Source organism: Micromys minutus (assembly GCF_963924665.1).
Source record: "Micromys minutus genome assembly, chromosome: 8".
Taxonomy (NCBI): domain Eukaryota; kingdom Metazoa; phylum Chordata; class Mammalia; order Rodentia; family Muridae; genus Micromys; species Micromys minutus.
In genome coordinates, this window is record NC_137977.1 from 55,981,865 (window position 1) to 56,000,287 (window position 18,423).

Sequence of the window (18,423 nt, forward strand, 5' to 3'; positions counted from 1 at the left end):
TCACTATAACTCATTCTCTAAAATTTGAAATTTGAGGCTTGGGGCACACCCCAACCTGAAACTTGAGTTGACTGTAATGGATATCATATGCCTCTGAAAAGTGGTTCTTTTTCATTTTGTTTTTTTAAAAAAATTAAGGAAATGCATTCTGGGGTGTTGAGAACCTTATGGTAATTCAATAACATTTTCTAGTTTGAAGTAGTGGAATATTTTTAAAGTATTCCTTGCTATGTTAAGAAATGCTTTATTTCAGGTCAGTCAACAGTTGTCTACCTCAGTGCCCAAATACTGAACCAAAGCATTCTGCCCCATTGAATAACATCACATAGTTCTTCAAAAGTACTTCCAGAAAAAAAAAATCTCAGTAAATGCAACAAGCACTCTTGTTGAAGGAAACGTTTTGCAAATGGACCAGACTTTCTAATGAACCATTTGAACAAGCCCTCTCTTTGACATCAGATTTCCTTCCTGACATAAAACTGTAAAAAAATAATCTGAATTATTATTTCTGTTACAGTGCCATTTTGCTCAAAATATTTCATTCAGAGATTCATATATAATTACCCACCTAATAAAAGGAGCTATTAGGTTGTAAAGATCCTACCCTTGCCATGCTCCTTAAAAATTATGACCTACTCAAGCTTGAAATCAAAGGCAGAGCTGAAAGGAATAATTCAGCTGAAACTCTCATCTCGTTTTCAAGTCACCTAACTGATAAATATGCAAACTAGTTCCCTCTTGGCGACTCAGCTGCATAAATAGGGATTAACTCCAAATACAGCTGAAAATTCATGGACTAAAAGGGAATGCACAGGATGTTCTTAAATTCAGCTAGTTTCAAGCTGTAGATACATGGCAATAGAAGTATAAAATTCTAGTCCACAGTTTAAGATGCTGCTTTGAAAAAATACCTACAGGAGTTTTGATGTATAGATGTGAAGTGGCATCCACCCCTCTCTCCTCCCTAACTCTGTCTTAGGCATGGGATGGAAGACTGCCTTACCAACAGAGTCTGTGGTCAACATCTGTCAATGTTGCCTAGCACAGCTCGATGAAGATGTAATTGGCGAAGTGACATCAACTCATGAAAAGGTGCTCTGGGATATGGTTTTTCATGTTCCTTTTCTTTTTTTTTTTTTTTCTTTTTCTTTTTCATTTTTTTTGAGCTTGCTCTCAGGAAGTCTATTATTTCCACAGAGGGATATTGGGGACACAGTATATATGATGCATGGGGTTGGCCATTTTACCTAAGGCTACTTGCCCAGGAGAAGTAGGGGATGCTTGGGTATGGAGATTGTAGAGTTCTTCTGGCCAAACTCCTGAAGAAGAAGCCTTAGTGAAACCCAGGCAGGCCATCACAGTGTGGAATGGCAATAGAAGCCACTGAAATCGAAAAATGTCCTATGACAAGCTCAAGTACACAATCACCATGTGTCTGCGAAGATTGCATATTGTATTCTCCTTCTAGAAAGGTGTTGTTGCTGGCAGGATGCCACCAGTTGAGGATTTTTTTTTTTTAAGTTTCTACACGCTAGACATAAACATTAATCAAAGATGGATTTACAAATACTGGCTAAAATTGGTAAAAAGTTTATTCCCACTCACTGACTTCTGCCACTTGTGTGAGATGGAATGACTGAGCTATAAACAAGCATTTACTGTCTTTTCCTTATTCACTTATTTGCTTCTTATGCTCTCTGGAAAACATCCCATCCTTTGGTGCTATGGAGTGAGAGAGTTACCATGGATACTCTGTAGTTGATAAAAGAAAAGTGAGTTTGTATTATTTGCTATGGCATGGTACAGGCTGAAATAATGCACTTGTGAGACTAGACCTACACAGGAAATGAAACTTCTCACTGAAGGAAAACGTGGGCATTAGTTATGACACCATGACCCCTGCAGTGACAAAGACCCAGAACTATGCTAGCAGCTTCAGCCTTGACTTTGCAGTGAAGATGTATCTTCAGGGACCTCATGACCACCATTGTATAACTTCCTGATGTCCATATAGAATGGGAGGCTGACTTCTTCAGAAGTGCTTCAGCTGTTCCTTAACTGAACCGTCCGGATGGTTGACCTGTACACGGGTTAGAGATTTGGACACAGGCGCGCTGTTAATGGATAATTGGTGTGCTGTGAAGTTCCCAGAAGATCTCAACTTTTGGCAACGCATGTCAGAAGGCAGAGCCCGTGATGGCATTGAGTTGCTTCATCAGCCCTTCCAAGCTCGCCATTTGCTCGCTCAAGTCATCCTGCTCGTACACCTGAAGAGAGAGTGAGAAGAGTCAGGATGGGGTCTTGGCGGGCTCCTTCCGTGAAGTGTCCACTTATCTGGCTGTAAGTTGGGCCACTTACTATTTTTGAGTTTGACATAGGAACTAATAGGTAGAGCAGCTCTCAGAAGTTTTTTTTTTTTTAACTGAATGAACTTGTAATGGAAAATGAGCTGTCAGGAAACTACTGAATACGGCTTCCCTGTACTCTACACCTTTTAGAAGAGAAAAAAGCTTCACTGTTAAAAATATACTAACTTGAGTCATATTTTCCCAATGGCCAACATTGTTGTGATGAGCAAGTTAAGAGATTTTTGTGATGTATAGTTTTTTTGGTCTGCAAAATGATAATGGTCCCTATCTTATAGTTTATTTTGAGCATCTCATGACATGTTTTCTGCAGGCTGCAGTGTCTGGTCTGTGATTCATATTAATACAGTAGTTCCTTTTCACTTCAAGAGGCTGTCTATAAATCAGTATCGAAAGATCAACATCAGTGTTTTTTAATAATATGGATTTTAAATTTTGCATGGCAACTTGATGATCTCTTGACTAATAAGAAATGTATAGATTATAACTTTAGCTTGAGAGTGGAAACCAGTATTACAACTTTAGATTTAATAAAGTTTAATTTCAGTATTAATATACTTGCTGCTTTTAGTTAGTCTTTAATTTGTCAAATGGTAATTCCATGTCTAATACTTCAGTGCTATCTGATGGTAAATAATTAATAAATCATAATGCCCTCCCTTTTTCCTTTCTTAAATACAGTATGCTTTAATAAATATAGCGTGAATGAAATTCTGGACTATACTCAGTCTTTCCTTTTAATTAATTATATTATTGTGACAGTGTTCTAAATCATGATTTGTACTCTAGATAGCCAATAAGTACTACTTAATATCATGGTCAAAGAGTGCCCCAATCCTGCTAAGTCAATGGCCACCATATCAAGAGACCTTTAGAAGAATCCACACTACAGAATTTTCACAAAATTAGTCATTCACAGAAGAATGTTAAAGACACATGAGCACATGGCACCAACCCATGAGCTTCTTTTAGGATTATGAACATGTTAATGAATAGTTTGGTCAGATACCATTCATAACTGAACAAGGATTGATAAGTAACCCATTGGCTCAACACACTGCCTTGTATAAAAAAAATGAAGTTGAGAAATGATTATTTGATCAGTCATTTTTGTTTCATTTCATGATTCATTTCTTTTTCTTCTCTATTTTTTTTCTCCTTTTCCTTTTTAAGGCAGCTTCTTACTGTGTACTATAGAATGGCTTTGAACTCTCTATGTAGGCCAGGTTGGCCTCGAACTCAGTGCTGGATCAGCCTCTGCCTTTGGAGTGACTACACTTATCTTTGGTCAGTCCTTTTCAGGTTTGATGTTTTGTTTATCTGAAAGCAACTATTAAATTCTTGAAAAAAAAAATGTTAGTCTAAAATCAAATGTGTTTCACACATGGGACACTTACCAAATTCTGAATGTATAATGTGAAAACAGAAGGAAAAATACCTTCTGTGTATTTGTTTTCTATTGATGATATCAATATTATATTATTATTATCTAATATATATTAATGTTTTGAAAAATTGGATTAAACAAAAGAAAGCATTAAATTAAATTTTATCAATTTTTATGCTTTAAATGTGGCACCTAGATTATTTAAAATTATACAGGGGGTTACATTATTACTTTACAGGAAGCTGTTGGTCTAAACGTGTCCTATTTCTGTTTTTTCTTTAATATATATGCCTTACTGCTCTTAATACACTGCCCTTTACTTTCAATATATTCTGTCAACTTTGTAAAATAGGCCATTTCACATTAGCATTGGAACCTCTTATTATTGTAGGAAGCCCTTTGTAAATTTAGTATCTTAATCAAATTTTAGATATGGCCACAAATCACGTGACTAGACATATTAAAATAAATAGTTGTATTCTGAAAAGAGAGCAGTAAGTGCCTTGAAACTTTAATCTTGTAGAAGATGTGTTAAACACGTAATATCCTTATGCTGAATATTTAGAAAAAGGTACTGATTTTATTGTTTTTTATGTTCCTATATTACTTCATGGTTCAAAATATATGGTTATGTTTAAAATTTTTAAAAGTCATGAAAATTTAATATTTTTTATTCAAATAAAATAATCTTTTTTTGACCATCAGATTTCTGATGGAAATAATTTTAGCGAAGGAAATACGTAGTATCATAGACTTATCAACTACTGATTATAGTTGCTGCTTTTATCCTTGGGTATTACTAAAGTTTTATCATTGTAACATTTGGAAACTCACTGTAAGTCTTAGTGTGTGAGGCAATAAAAATTAGGTGATAGCAGCAAATATTCTTTTATAATCCATGCTTAACCCACCAAGTTGTAAGTTAAAAAATATAACCTTTCTTTGTGCCATGTTTTTCCCTTTGCATTTCTTGATAATTGAGGTATCTGATATGTTAATTCTATGGAAGTGCTTTAAAATGTTTTCTCTTGAACACTTCTCAGAAGCATAGCAACATTCTAAACCTGCTTGTAGGCACCCTCCTTTCATTATGTCATGGTGCACTTTGTACAGCAAAGAATTTTCCCCCCTCAAAAACTTCTATTTCCTACTTTATCATTGATTTATTTTTTCTCCTTCTCCCCTTAAAAGAGAAAATCTCCCTCAACAAATGATTTTTTTTTTATTTTTTAAATGTACTTGTAGTTAGCTTACAGGCCAGCATTATTCCCACATGCTAGTTCATATAACCTCAGTTTTGTCTAACTCTCACTGTATCTTTCCCACACCTCAGTCCTCTGGTCTTTGTTACCTGCTCAGCACCTGAACAACTGCCCCCCATCATGTGACTGTGTTCTACTGGTCTCTTGATAGTTTATCTTGGGTTGAAAGATTGGAGGTTTTCATATAGCATTTCTAGGTAGCCTTCTTTTTAGTTTAGGCTTTCTCTGCCCCTTTACTTCTTTTGCTCAACTCACTGCAATTTTTCTCTTCTCAAACACCAATTTCATTTCTTTATTTTGTATGTGTGTGTGTTTGCTACTTTATGGTTTTGGAAGCAATGACAACTTCAGAAAAATCCCTTAGAATATATATTTCAGTTAAATATTATTTAAATAAGGAACACATAGTTTTATTTACAGGATTTCAAGATATTTTATATTAATCACAGGTTGTATGTTTGTGTGTGTGTATGTATAGACTCTTATATGCACACATATTTATGGACACACACATGCATATAAAAACACATAGATATTATTATATAAACTCACAGATTAGTTAATATTCTTGTATATAAGTCTGACCTTAAGTATAAATACATCTTTAATTTAACAAACTCTAGGTATATATCCATTTTTTTCCTTAGGTTTTCTCTTCTCATTCAAGCATATGCAAGGTGTATGAACAATTTCCTGATATAATGATGGTTGCTGACTGCTTTAGATTCCATTGAACAGGATAACTGTGATCAAAGATTCTTACACTGGCTGGATCCTCTGTTGGCTTGTGACTCTCTTCAGATACTTCAGGGGCTGTTGGCACAGACACGGGAAGCAAAGGGGACCTTGCCTTTCCAGCCAGCCCAAGGGACGCTGTTTTAACATGAGTCTTGGGAAGGGTGGGTCCTGAAATGGAAAACACAGGATGATGAAACTAACACATAAAACATTTAAGGAACAACCTCTGTCATGTAGATCAAATCCAGCAGTCAGCCCTTGACTTTAGCATGCTATTCATTCTATATGTGGTAATTGATTCTGACACTCAGAATGCAGCCATTTTATTTCTCCTGAATGGAAGACAAATTGTGAGAAGGTCTTGCTGGAGGAAGCTCCATGAGTCATAATGAACTTCAAGTGGATTCCAAATCAGGCAGGGAGTACCAGACTTCTCACCACAACCGAGTATCAAGTGAGCTCATTGTCTGTGACCCTCTGGTTCAGGTTGCAAAGGACTGTCTAATAACTACCAAATAAGCTCTAAATTGTGTATGAGATAGACATGTGAGATTATAAGAAAAACTTGCTTGTTCTATAGGAAATACTAAATATTTTAATAAAACAAAGTTTTGCATGAATAAACTGAGAATATTTTATTATTAATTATCTTCTGATCAAAAAAATGAATCATTTCTTGTTCTGATTAGAATAAACTGTCAAAACACATATTTTATTATTCATCAAAACATGCAAAAATATGAAGTCTGTTGAATGATTTTTTTTCTTAGCTACAAAACAGATTTTTTAATTTTACTTACTTTGAAATGTACTTTAAAATTCATCTTACTATATAGAAGTGTTTCTGCTTCATTGTGGTTAACTTGCAATAAATATTTATAAGGACTCATTGAATTGGCTAGAACATCTCACGGGACTAAAGAGGCATGTCTACTTAGCACCAAATCCAAGAACTCTAACACAAAAGTTATAGCATGTCAAAGAAGCTATACCTGTGAAGTTTCAACAACATGGCTGCCAGTCAATCCCTAACTAGGACAACAGCAACAGCCATGTTAATGTGGAAGGGACCAAGCTTGTGAGGCCTCAGCCTCAGGTAAAGAACTAGTCAATTAAGGGATTCCGAGAGTGGAAAAAATGTCTTGTCTCACTTCCCATGTGGCGAAAAGCACACCATTGCTTATTCAATAGTAAATAGACAATCCTGAATATATATATATATATATATATATATATATATATATATATATATATGTATAGGCTATATTATACATACTGAACAGGTTATATTTATGCATTTATGATACACAACCCCAAGCAGCATGTACAGACACATATGTGCACATATGCATACACTCACACCCAAACAAATAAACACAAATATATCAATCAAAGAGAGTTTGAGGGGGGCTGGAGGGAAAAAAAAGAAAGGAGAAAATTATGTACTTATAATCTCAAAATTTAAAAAGAAAATTTACATAAAAGATTTAGACAAAGTAATTAAAAACTTGCTTCCATTATATTCTGTCAAAAGTAATGACAAGCTGCACACACAAATCCTATAAAGGACTAGTTATTGATATTTTCTTAGTAAAATAATTCTAACTATTATTTTCTGAGTTTACATGTGATGTTGTAAAGAACAGAGCAAGATCAAGTAACCTCAAACTTCCACATTTGGGCAAACAGTTCTCCAAAACTATATTTGATTGTCCTATAAATGAAGGTTTCTTAACTCATAAATTGTTTTATCTTATCCAGACAAGCATTTTCAGAAAACCATGCAAATGGACATGGAGTTCAAAACCTATGTTTATCTTAAGATTAAATGTTTTCCCTTGTTGATGAATGCTGAGTTGTAACATCAATGAATGAAGACTAGCATTGACTGCATTTATTGCTATTACAATGTTACTTAAATATAAGCATAAATTTGTCATATGTCTTTATAACATATTTCTTCTGTTATAGCCTATAAAACAAACACATAATTTTAAGTGGGGACATCATATAAAAATAGACATTTTGAGGGCTGATGAGGTGGCTCAGCAAAGAAATTTTCTCTGTGCAACTCTGATTACTTGAATTCCAGACCCAGAATTTATGGTATGTGTGAGTATGTGTGTACATGTACATACATGTACATGTGCATACACGTGCATGTGCATGTGCGTGTGTGTGTGTGTGTGTGTGTGTTCATTAGAGAGTCAACTCCAGAAAATTGTTTCTAGCCTCCACAATCATGCTTCGATGGCTGGTGTGCCTGCATCCACATATGGATCCCATACATAGTCCAACAACAACAACAACAACAAACTTGTAAAAGTTGAAACTTGAATTAGTTGTTAATAAGAAGAGGTAAGTGGCTGGGATAAAACAAACCTACTACACAAAATTTTAACTAGTTGACACAGTTATTTTTATGTTTATTGTCTATGATTAAATTTTACTACCATTATTCTCCAATCAAATGATAGTCCAATCTCCATTTATTCAGAATTTGTAGTGCTAGTGTGTCTTCACAAGGTGTGAACAAAGCATATGCATGTTGAATTTTTCTCTATCTTTACCGTTTAGCCTGTAACTATATGTATGGTATTCTTTACATGACCTTATTTACAAATGGGACCATTAAAAAGCCTGTTATTTGAATGTCAATTGGATGTTCATGTGATACTCACATCTAATGTGTATCAATATTTTACATTATTTGGCCAGAGACATTCTTTATGGTTTGACTAATTGCCTAGTAAACACAGGGCTCTGGGTTCCTATCACTGATATAAATAGATAGACAGACTGATACAATATGGATACTAATAAAAATACTTAAGTGGAGATACCCATTTGGCAAAAATAATTTTATAGTTAAGAGTTCACAAATTAATTATGGCATGGTGTTATACATTACGCTTATCCAAGCAAGTTAAAGACTGAAGTAAAAGAGTTTCATGTGTTCAAAGCCAACCTGGCTACATAGCAGGGTTCTTTCTCAAGCAAAATATTCCCTACCCCTTCTTTGCAGGTTGATACACAGTAGGCCTAATGACTCTCCCATCCAAACATGCCAGACAAACAGTGTACAGAACAAACAAAAAGCTCAGACAAATTCATAGTTCAAAGACAGTCTGCTGTTGAACTTGAGAATGAAGGCATCTGTTGAATTCCTTCAGTGAGCTACATCCTCTGAGCTGTGTTCATTTATCTTCTTAGAAAGGTTTCTCATTTCTCTGTAAATTGGAGTTTAGATTTAATACCACAAGAGCAATACCCTCACCATTTTATGTCTTGATAACTTAGTACATTTCATGCATCCTGATGACTCGTTTTTTCTGTGTATTTAGCTGAACTGACTTGTATGTTTGCAATCTAGGCTTCCTAGATGATTAGAACAAGAGACTTATGAACTTCACCAGATACAAGCAATATGCTCAGTACATTCTGAAAATCGTTTTTTTTTTTTCTTTTACTGTAGGTATTTGCAAAGAAAATATAAATATGTCCATCAGAGAAACAAAACAGCCTAGCTTATAGAGTAAATTGTTGCAGGGCCAGTTTCTATTTTGCAATAAGAAACATACATAATAAATATTCTTTAAGAATTTACCAGATAATAATTCATATCATCTTTAATATTTATTTTAGGACCTTTCTAGAAGCTTTGTATGTAGGAAAATGTGATGCTTAGGCATGGCTTACCATTATTGCCCTAGAAACATTCTTAGATGCATTTTATACCTAACACATGGCCAGATGTTTGGTTATGACATGCCATTTGCCAAATTAATATATTACACTACAACACAGGTGTGTCTAGAGACTACCTTAATTTATACTCATTAAAAAAGTAAGATCAATATGATAATGATTTTCTCTAATGATGTGACAATTATTCATTCTTTCAGAATTCAATAACAATACAAATTGAGGTTTATACAAGGGATCTAAGAAAACTTGAATCCAGACCACAGGGAGTGTGTAAATCACAACAGACTTGCTTTTCTGAAAAAGTACCATAGCTTCACATGTTCAGAACTCTTGGACATCTTAGGGCCTGAATTCTACCCAGTAACCTTCTTTTTGGTTTTGCTAAAAGGTACCTGATGTCCTTAGGAACCAAGATACTGAGATAGACCTAATCTTCATAAAATTCACATAAACAAAGAACCCAAGCAGTTTCCCAGCATATTGACAGACTTTGACATGCAATCAGTGGCTTTGCTTGCTCTTTCTTTCCATATGATAAGGAAGAGCTAAAGGTATGCATATAAAAAATTTCCAGGAGGGATTTATTAACAGCCAATTAGACAATATTGACAACAAAACTACTCTTAGGTATAAAGCAAACAATTTGTATGATATGAAGACAAACGAGAGATTAAAGAATATGAGAGAGTGAGAGCTCACTCTGCATTTTATCTGGGCAGCACAGTAGAGCTGGCCATGGTGGAGGGTCTGAAGTGAGCTGTCATCAAGCCACCCACCTTGCCTGGAAAAAACAGTGGAGCTGACCCTAATGGTGAAGGCAAGGGCGAGCCAGCCTTAAGGATGTGAGATCAAGCGAGCTGGCCCTGCCTCCTGCCAATAGTGGCATCAGGTGGCCCAGTCAAAGCAGAACTGTAGAGCTCCACCCTAGGAGTGGCTAGGGTGCAGGAGAGCAGGCAGGACAAATAGCTCAGTTACCATCAAGGTCAAGATCCAAGGCTTTAAGTTGGCCCACTTCAAAATCTGCACCATATGTGAACTAGGAAAGCATCCATTCTGTTGTGATCTTCACAACACAGGGCAACAACAGGCAAACCAGAAGGAGTCCTGGTTGAGGATGCAGTGGCAATGTGACAGAAGCCAGAGACTTAGACCAGATCAATGACTCATTGTAATGATCATTTACAAGTAAAGATGTGCTGACAGAAGGGTGTACTATGGGACAAACTTTGGCACACTACAGATTCCATGATGAGATGTTTTCTGTATTTTATTTTGTTTTATTTAGTGTGTGTGTGTGTGTGTGTGTGTGTGTGTGTGTGTGTGTGTGTGTGTTTGTGTGTGTACGCGCGCGCGTGCGTTTAATTTTATATCTGGAAGGAAACTGCCAGTGCAGAGGGCTAATATGAGAGAGTGGAGGGATGAGCGGGACTGGGGTGCAGGATGTGAAACTCACACAAAATTAATAAAACAAATAAATGAAAATATGACTTTTTAGTAACAGGAGACATAGTAAATCAGAGATTTCCCTAGTGGAGGAGTTAGAGAAAGGACTAAAGGAGCTGAAGGGGTTTACAACTCCATAGGAAGAACAACAATGTCAACCAACCAGACCTCCCAGACTCCCAGGGACTAAACCACCAACCAAAGAGCCAAAGAGGGACCCATGGCTCCAGCCGCAGGTGCAGCAGGAGATGGCATTGTGTGGCATTGTCTGGCAAGGATAGGAGGAGAGACCCTTGGTCCTGTGAAGGCTCGTTTCCTCAGTGTGGGGGATGCCAGGGTGGTAAACTGGGAAAGGGTAGGAGCAGGACAATTCTTATAGAAGAAAGGGGAGGGTGGAACTGGGATGATAACATTTGAAATGTAAATACATGAACTATACAATAAAAACTAAAAAGCTTTGGTTCTGGAAAGCTGCCCCCATGCACCCATTCTCCTGTGTGTGTGTTTATTTTGTCCCAGTACACACTCTCTCTCTCTCTCTCTCTCTCTCTCTCTCTCTCTCTCTCTCTCTCTCTCTCTCTCTCTCTCTCTCTCTCTCTCCTTTGTACAGCTTAAGAATTTTCTGCATTGAACCTCAGATATTTTACATTGGACACTAGAAGTCTGAGTCCCTAAAAGCTTACCAAGCTCTGCTTTACCCTTTATGAAATTATTTGAAGCTTGCTGAGCAATTACTTTCTGATTTGATTGTCTACTTTGTATCCCTAGTCATCTATGGGGCTACATGTCAGAACTAATTCTGAACTGTGTATCTTATGAGTTACCAGTTGCCTTCCCCAAGGGCAACATTTTGACTCCATCTTCTATAGCACTGGAACCAAACATACATCTTTATATAAAATAACTGGTCTATGGCATGGACCATTTTAGAGTGAAGCAGGAGTGCAGTCCTCTGGCATTTACGTTAGTGAGTGGAGCCTGGGGACTTTGCCTAAGTCTTCACAGAGAGCCAGTTTGCTGCCTCTCCTCTGCTGATGTACTGCTGCTGTTTAACGTGAGCTCATTTCTCCATGTTAAGATTGCCTGGATTTCATTTGCAGACAAGGCTTTGGTATATACTTTGTAAACACTGCCTGACTTTCTCTACATGGCTGTCAGATTATTTGTATGGAATGGTCACCAGGGGACCTTCAGAGTACTCCTGAAAGGTTAAATTTGTAGACCTACTATTTGTTATGGGATGGTGGCCCAGGATCTTGCCTTGGCATCTGGTTCACCTCCCTTCAAACATCTCTCATTACATAAATGACTTAATGCCAACATCCAAGTCTTTTTACAGATCTAGAAATACATCTAAAGGACACACAGCTTCATCTGTGGGCAGAGGTGGGAGACCTATCCACACAAGTAACCATGGCCTGCTACTGTAATAATACTCTTGAGGGATATAATTCAGTAAGATGTGTGTGATTCCTGAAAATGTTATTATCAAAATCCTATAATAACCTGTCCTGTAAATGAAAAAGTCCTTTAGGCATTTTAAGGGCTCTTGGCATATTGGAGAAATTTCATAACCCATCTTGCCCAAGCAATCCATCCTCTGTAAAACCCAATAGAGAAAATGTTTCTATGAGATTGGGAAAGAAAGCCTCAAGTAGGTTTCAAGCAGACTAAACAGCAATGTGCCCCACTACGACAATATCCCTTCTTGTTTCAAGTCATCAGGATCCAGCAGGCTAAGGGCTATGGCAAAATCAAACAAAAAATTCAATAGGATTCTGGTCTCAGTCAAGGAAAGGAGCACGAGCTCCATGCACAGCACCAGAACACAACTCTGACTAGTGTGTGAAGTATAGCCACAAGTATTACCTTAACTCATTCTACCCCTGCAACTATAAAAACAGTTTAACTGAAAAGTCTAGATTGAAGGCCCTCTGGTCAAACCTCTTTCCAGGGTAGCACAAAATTGAAGTCTTCCAGGGTGGAATGCACACTTACAACAATGATGTGTGCTGTCTTCAAGCTCCATCACCAATGCCTAGCGGGCTATCTTAGGGTCAGAATTCTTTAAATCCACTGAGCATCCCCCAGTAATTTAAACAATGGGTATGTCAAATAAAATAGTGGAAGGGATAGCATGTCTAATATACAGATGGTGCCAGTTGGTACACCAAACAAAATCTCATGCTATAGTGACACAAATAAACTCAAATGCCATATGGCTGGAAATAGTTGCCAATGAGCTAAGTTAAGAGCAATGTGGATTGTAATTGTTCATTAGACTTGGCAATAATAATCTGTCTTGATAGGCTGTAAGTAGAAGATTCACTTTATAGGTGCCTCAGACAAAAGGAGGTTTGGCAGTGCTGGGTTGGCCCTGTGGGAATAACAAATGTGTAAAGTAATATATAATAGAATTCAACTTGAATAGAACCTCTGGTAGATTTTCATGTGGCAGACCACAACCTAGTAACTCTCCCTGGAAATCAGAAAGCAGATATTCTTATCAAAATATGGAGCATTTCCCCTCAGCTATCCTTGGAAGCTTCCTACTGGTTACAAACAACATCTGGGCATAGAACAACCAATATAGGCTGGAGACTATTTAAGGCTATTGGCATCTCTGTTAAATATTTAGTTTTTTGCACGCTGCCAAAATTCTTGGTTGGACTTGTCAACAAATCAACCACAAGAAATTGGCAGGTAGAAATGCTAGGAACTATGCCTGCCAAGAAGAGATATAAATATGGTCACACCTATGTGGATATTACATTTCCTGTACAAGAAAGTATAGAACATATAGGACAAGAATTTCTATACAAAAGGGTAACATGGGAAGCCAACATTAAGGATCTTATCTACCAAAGAGTTATGTATGGTAGACATTTACAAACATTGATGTATTGAACTGAGATGCAGATAATCAAGCATGATGATTTTTCTAACTATCATACAACCCTACCAGATATAAGTTAATTTAATGTAAAAATGTGGTGTTAGAAACTAACATGTTATATTTTTGAAACCCATAAGAGAAAGACCCAGAAAACAATCAAGATTTCTTGGGGATTCTTGCTCATGCGGCTTATTGTCACTCTTGAAAATGCATTTCAAGTGTATTCCATTTCTTGCCTTTGAATAAACCATGGTAGCAAAATTCATAGATGACCTTAGATTAATCTCTAAAGAGAGTAAGAACCTAGAAATACTTAGGCCATATACATAGACTACAGTGGGCATTTTGACAAACCAAACAGGGCTATGGGCTACTCTCTTAAAACATTGGGAGAAACAGTACTGAGAAGAAAATAAACTATTTCTTTAGTATGTTAAACTCTTGTTTCTCAATGTCTGGAGATGACAAGACTCTTACTGTTCCTTTTGTTTGTTTGTTTGTTTTGCTTTGTTTTTTTAAGGTGGCAGATCATGGCTGTAGCTTACAGAGATGAGTTCTTGGTTTTGTGTGTGTGTATGTGTGTGTGTGTGTGTGTGTGTGTGTGTGTGTGTGTGTGTGTGTGTGTGTGTGAAGATAGCAGTTACCTTGAAAGTTGGACTATGTATGCACAATTTCAATAAAACTTCTACAGGTTAAATCAGAGCAATGTATCAAAGCAACATGATAAATAAATATGAAAAGAAATCCACTAATCTGAGCTGATAAAGTAATATAATCTTAACCTTATAATCAACATGCTCTAAGCTCTGTTCGAAATGTAAGGGATGACTTTCAGAATGTGAACAAGAAGAAGCATTTTTTTGGGGGGGGGGAATAAACACACATGTAGTGAGAGGAAGAGAGAAGAAGAACTGGAGAAATTGGAGAACTCATTTTCTAGCATTTAAGTACAGGGGATTCTCAACCAGAAACAACTAGCTGATGAAAAGAATGAAGTATTTTGAATTTTCTTACCCCAAGTCAATGGATGTAATCTATAAAACGAAGTCCTGACAAGTGCCCACACTCATTGAGAAGAAATAATAGCCTCTGGTACTACAAGAAATGCCTAGAAAAGCCAACTTACATAACAAGGACCTTCATGTTTTAATAGCCTCTAGAACATGGTCACTAGATTTGACAGTTTTCAAGTCTATATTGAAGCAGTATATCATGGTGGGAGTGGATAGCAGAAAGGTGCTCATCACATGACACACAGGATACAAAGCAACAGATAGAGACAGAAAGTAGCCAATAAGCTCAGTATATCTGGCCAGGCTATGCCCTAGACTGGCCTATCTGTCTTTGAGGAGGTCCCACCTCTAATGTGTTCCATCAGTTCCCAATAGTACTACATTCAAATGGAGAAGATGTTAAAACAGGCTTTGAGAGATGGGCAACCATGCTGTAACAGTCATGTTAATTACCAGGACAGCTTAATTTCTTTGACTCTTGATTTCTTCATATCTATCAAAACCAGGTAATGTGTTCTCAAGATTATAACCTACAAAAAGGATATGAAAATCCAATACAGTTATCTTGCTTGTATTTAATTTTCTTTTCTGTTTTTAATAATATGGTGTTCTAAAATTTTATTTTATTTTTATTTCATTCGTTTGTGAGTACATTATATTTTGTTTAAATAAATCTTCACTCCCCAGATTTTAACTCTTCCGGGGCCCTTTCCCAAACCCTAGCACTCCCAGTTAAGCTTTATATTTAATGGCTTGCATCTCCTTCAGATTTAAGAATATGACAAGCATGTGTGCAGACATGTATCTCTAATCCCAGTACAGGAGACACTAAGGCAGGACGACTACTGAACATTCAAAGCCATTTTAGCAAACGGAGCACTGGACTCTGATTCAGTAAATAAGACAAAAAAATAAAACAAAATTCGAAAACTCAATAAAACCGTATTAGAAAACATCGCACAGGACACTGAAAAAAATGTATTTCAAAAAGCATTTCTCATCAACTTATAAAACTTATAAGTGATAACAATTTGCCCTTAAATTGGTGCTTTATAGAAAAACACTCTTCTCTAAAATCATTAATAAAAACCTATAACAACACTTATGCTCAGTTTTTGCTTTTGATTCTTTACACTATAAGTGAAGTAAAATAACGCAGTATTAAATTTCTATGCGTCTAAATGATCCATGGTTAATTGAAATGTTTCAATTTGCAAATGCTTCAGTTGAAGCCACTGCACAATTTTCTGTGCCTGGGGTGCAAGCTGGAGAAGCACTTCAGGAGACCCTTGCTGCAACACCGGAAGCTGCTATGTTAAATGAATGCTTTTACATGGTTACACAACTAATTAAGTGAGCATCGCTTTGGTTCTAATGCTGTTCCCTCAGCAGGACCCACTAAGCAGGGAAATACAAATGATATTGGAGCTTTGTGATGGGCCAGCAGTGCGCATCCGGGGAAGATGAAGAGCCTCAGCAGGCATTTACTGTTCTAAGCTTTATTTCCACAGTGTAGTTATTAAACATTTCATTTGCTCATTAGGTACATAATATATGACCGCCAGGTGCAGCCTCCTGCTGGCATCTTCTTGTAGAGTTGTTCCCAAGTACAATACTTTCTGTGTTGAGAAACAACAAACTAGACTAGCAGGCATGTATTGCATAGACTCCTCTGAGATGGATCAGAGGCCACAGTCCATCCTGGGTTCAATCTTCGCTTTAACTTTAATAGTCTTCTCTATTTTTTTTCCTGTATTCATCTCTAGCTTCCATTCTTTCATTTTTATGAATACTATTGAAGAACAATTGATTCTCCTTTGTCTCACACCTATTCTAAAGCGGCAAGTGAAATGGCCTCTTACTGTCTGGTTTTGATGTGAAAATTATTCTGATATGTACATATTTTAAAGTAATCAGTCTGGTCATGTCATCTGAGAGTGATGAAGGTATTGCAAAGTCTCCTGCATATTTCATATGGGGGAGGTTTGATACTATGTGAGAAATGTGAACTACATCTGAGAAACTATATATTCTCATTCTTTACTATTGTATGTTCACAAAATATGACAAAGAGAAAGCAAGCAGATATATTTGCTAGTATACAAGAGCCACGAGAGTTCCTTATGAGTAGTAGTCTAGTTTCAATCATGGAGGGTGGTGTGTTGGTCTTAAGGTGTTTGCACAATACAACAGAGTAGATTACACTGTAAGATTAATGAGCATTCAAGTGATACCTTTACTAAAGAAAGGCTTTTTCTCTTGTAACATTCCTATTTCTCTTCAGTATATATGGAAACAGCAGGGTCATGCTGACAAGGCATCTTGCCTCTCTACCCATGTAAATTCTCCTAAGTAAAAGAACAGATAAGGGTGTGTCAATATGGTAATACTGAAGAAGTAAAAGACACTACTCCAGGTGTTAACTCTGCATGTTTATTGACAGAGAGATCTCCAATTGTAAAGACTACATTTATTGTCACTAGGAAAGGCCTGACCCCAATAGAATAAGTCAATAGTCACCTGGGAGGAGAGAAAAGAGGCCTCCTAGTCAATCCTACCTTGTTGTTCCAGATGGCCATAGCCTACTGGGTTTGCATTTGGTCATTAGTGATTTATCTCTATTTCATCTGTCCCAGAACCCAGAGGAAAGACTCAGGTGCTGTCATCTCTGCTTGGAGGTACAGAAGCTACAATCCCCACACTTCCTTATATTATCTGCTATGTTCCTTAAAATAGGCTTCCAAAGCATATTTTATTGCTTTGTCTTGGAGACAAAACAATCAAAGTTCAAAGATGACAAGGGAATGCTTAAGTCTATTCAACTAGTGTCAAGGGTATAAGGATTTCTCCCATGGAAATAGATCTTCTTTCCTGGATAAACATAATCTAATAGTTAACTAAGAAGACATAACTAGAAAGCATAGGGAACAAACCTATGCTGACAGGGAGAGACTAAGAAGAGAACTGAATGGCAGCAAGATGGCAGCGTGGTGTAGGTGATTCACAGGGCCAGAGTCAGAAGGAAGGACAGTAATAAAAACTACAGACTTCTCTTTTCTCTCTTTGGCCACTGGAAATGCAAGCAAAGGCATGACTCATGATACAGTGGCTCTCTGCTGCTGAATTCCTGCAGGTGCCCCCTTCTTTCCGTATGCCAGCTAAACCTGTTCTGGTATAATAGAGAAACCATCATAGCATTAAAGGAATGAAAAATTCTATAGAGTCAGTAAAACACAGCTTTTGTGAGATGGCCTTTGCTGGAAAAATGCACATAAAAATTGGCTGCACATTCTCGTACTTTAGTTGCATTCTTTCTTCCCTCTCAGGCACTTCTTCCAATTCCCACGCCCCATCATTTTCCAGTTCTCATCGACACACTAAATACGGGAAGCTACAAGCCATAGATTCTTCCCCAAGACAGAAAAAATGGTCCAGTAATGCAACCAATGACGAATCAACAGCAGCTCTCCCACTGCCTCGATGTGTTTGAATATTAATGATAAATGGTAGAAGAATGAGATGAGAGGACTGAGAGATTTTTTTTGTTTTTTTGTCATTTAATCTAGCTGCTTAAAGGATGCTTTGCTTCCTAATATAACTCTCAAATGTA

At 36.9% G+C, this 18,423-nt stretch overlaps 1 protein-coding gene across 1 annotated transcript in view; it reads right to left on the reverse strand.

Moving 5' to 3' along the window:
• Positions 1 to 2,177: 2,177 nt before the first annotated feature.
• The window catches only part of DCC (DCC netrin 1 receptor), a gene marked incomplete at both ends in the record, with an annotated part of 1,062,613 nt that continues 1,046,367 nt past the window's right edge, over positions 2,178 to 18,423 (reverse strand). The window contains 2 exons of the mRNA XM_080920225.1: positions 2,178 to 2,267; positions 5,779 to 5,921. Of these exons, the coding sequence (XP_080776351.1) occupies positions 2,178 to 2,267; positions 5,779 to 5,921 (233 nt within the window). The remainder of the gene's footprint in view (positions 2,268 to 5,778; positions 5,922 to 18,423) is intronic.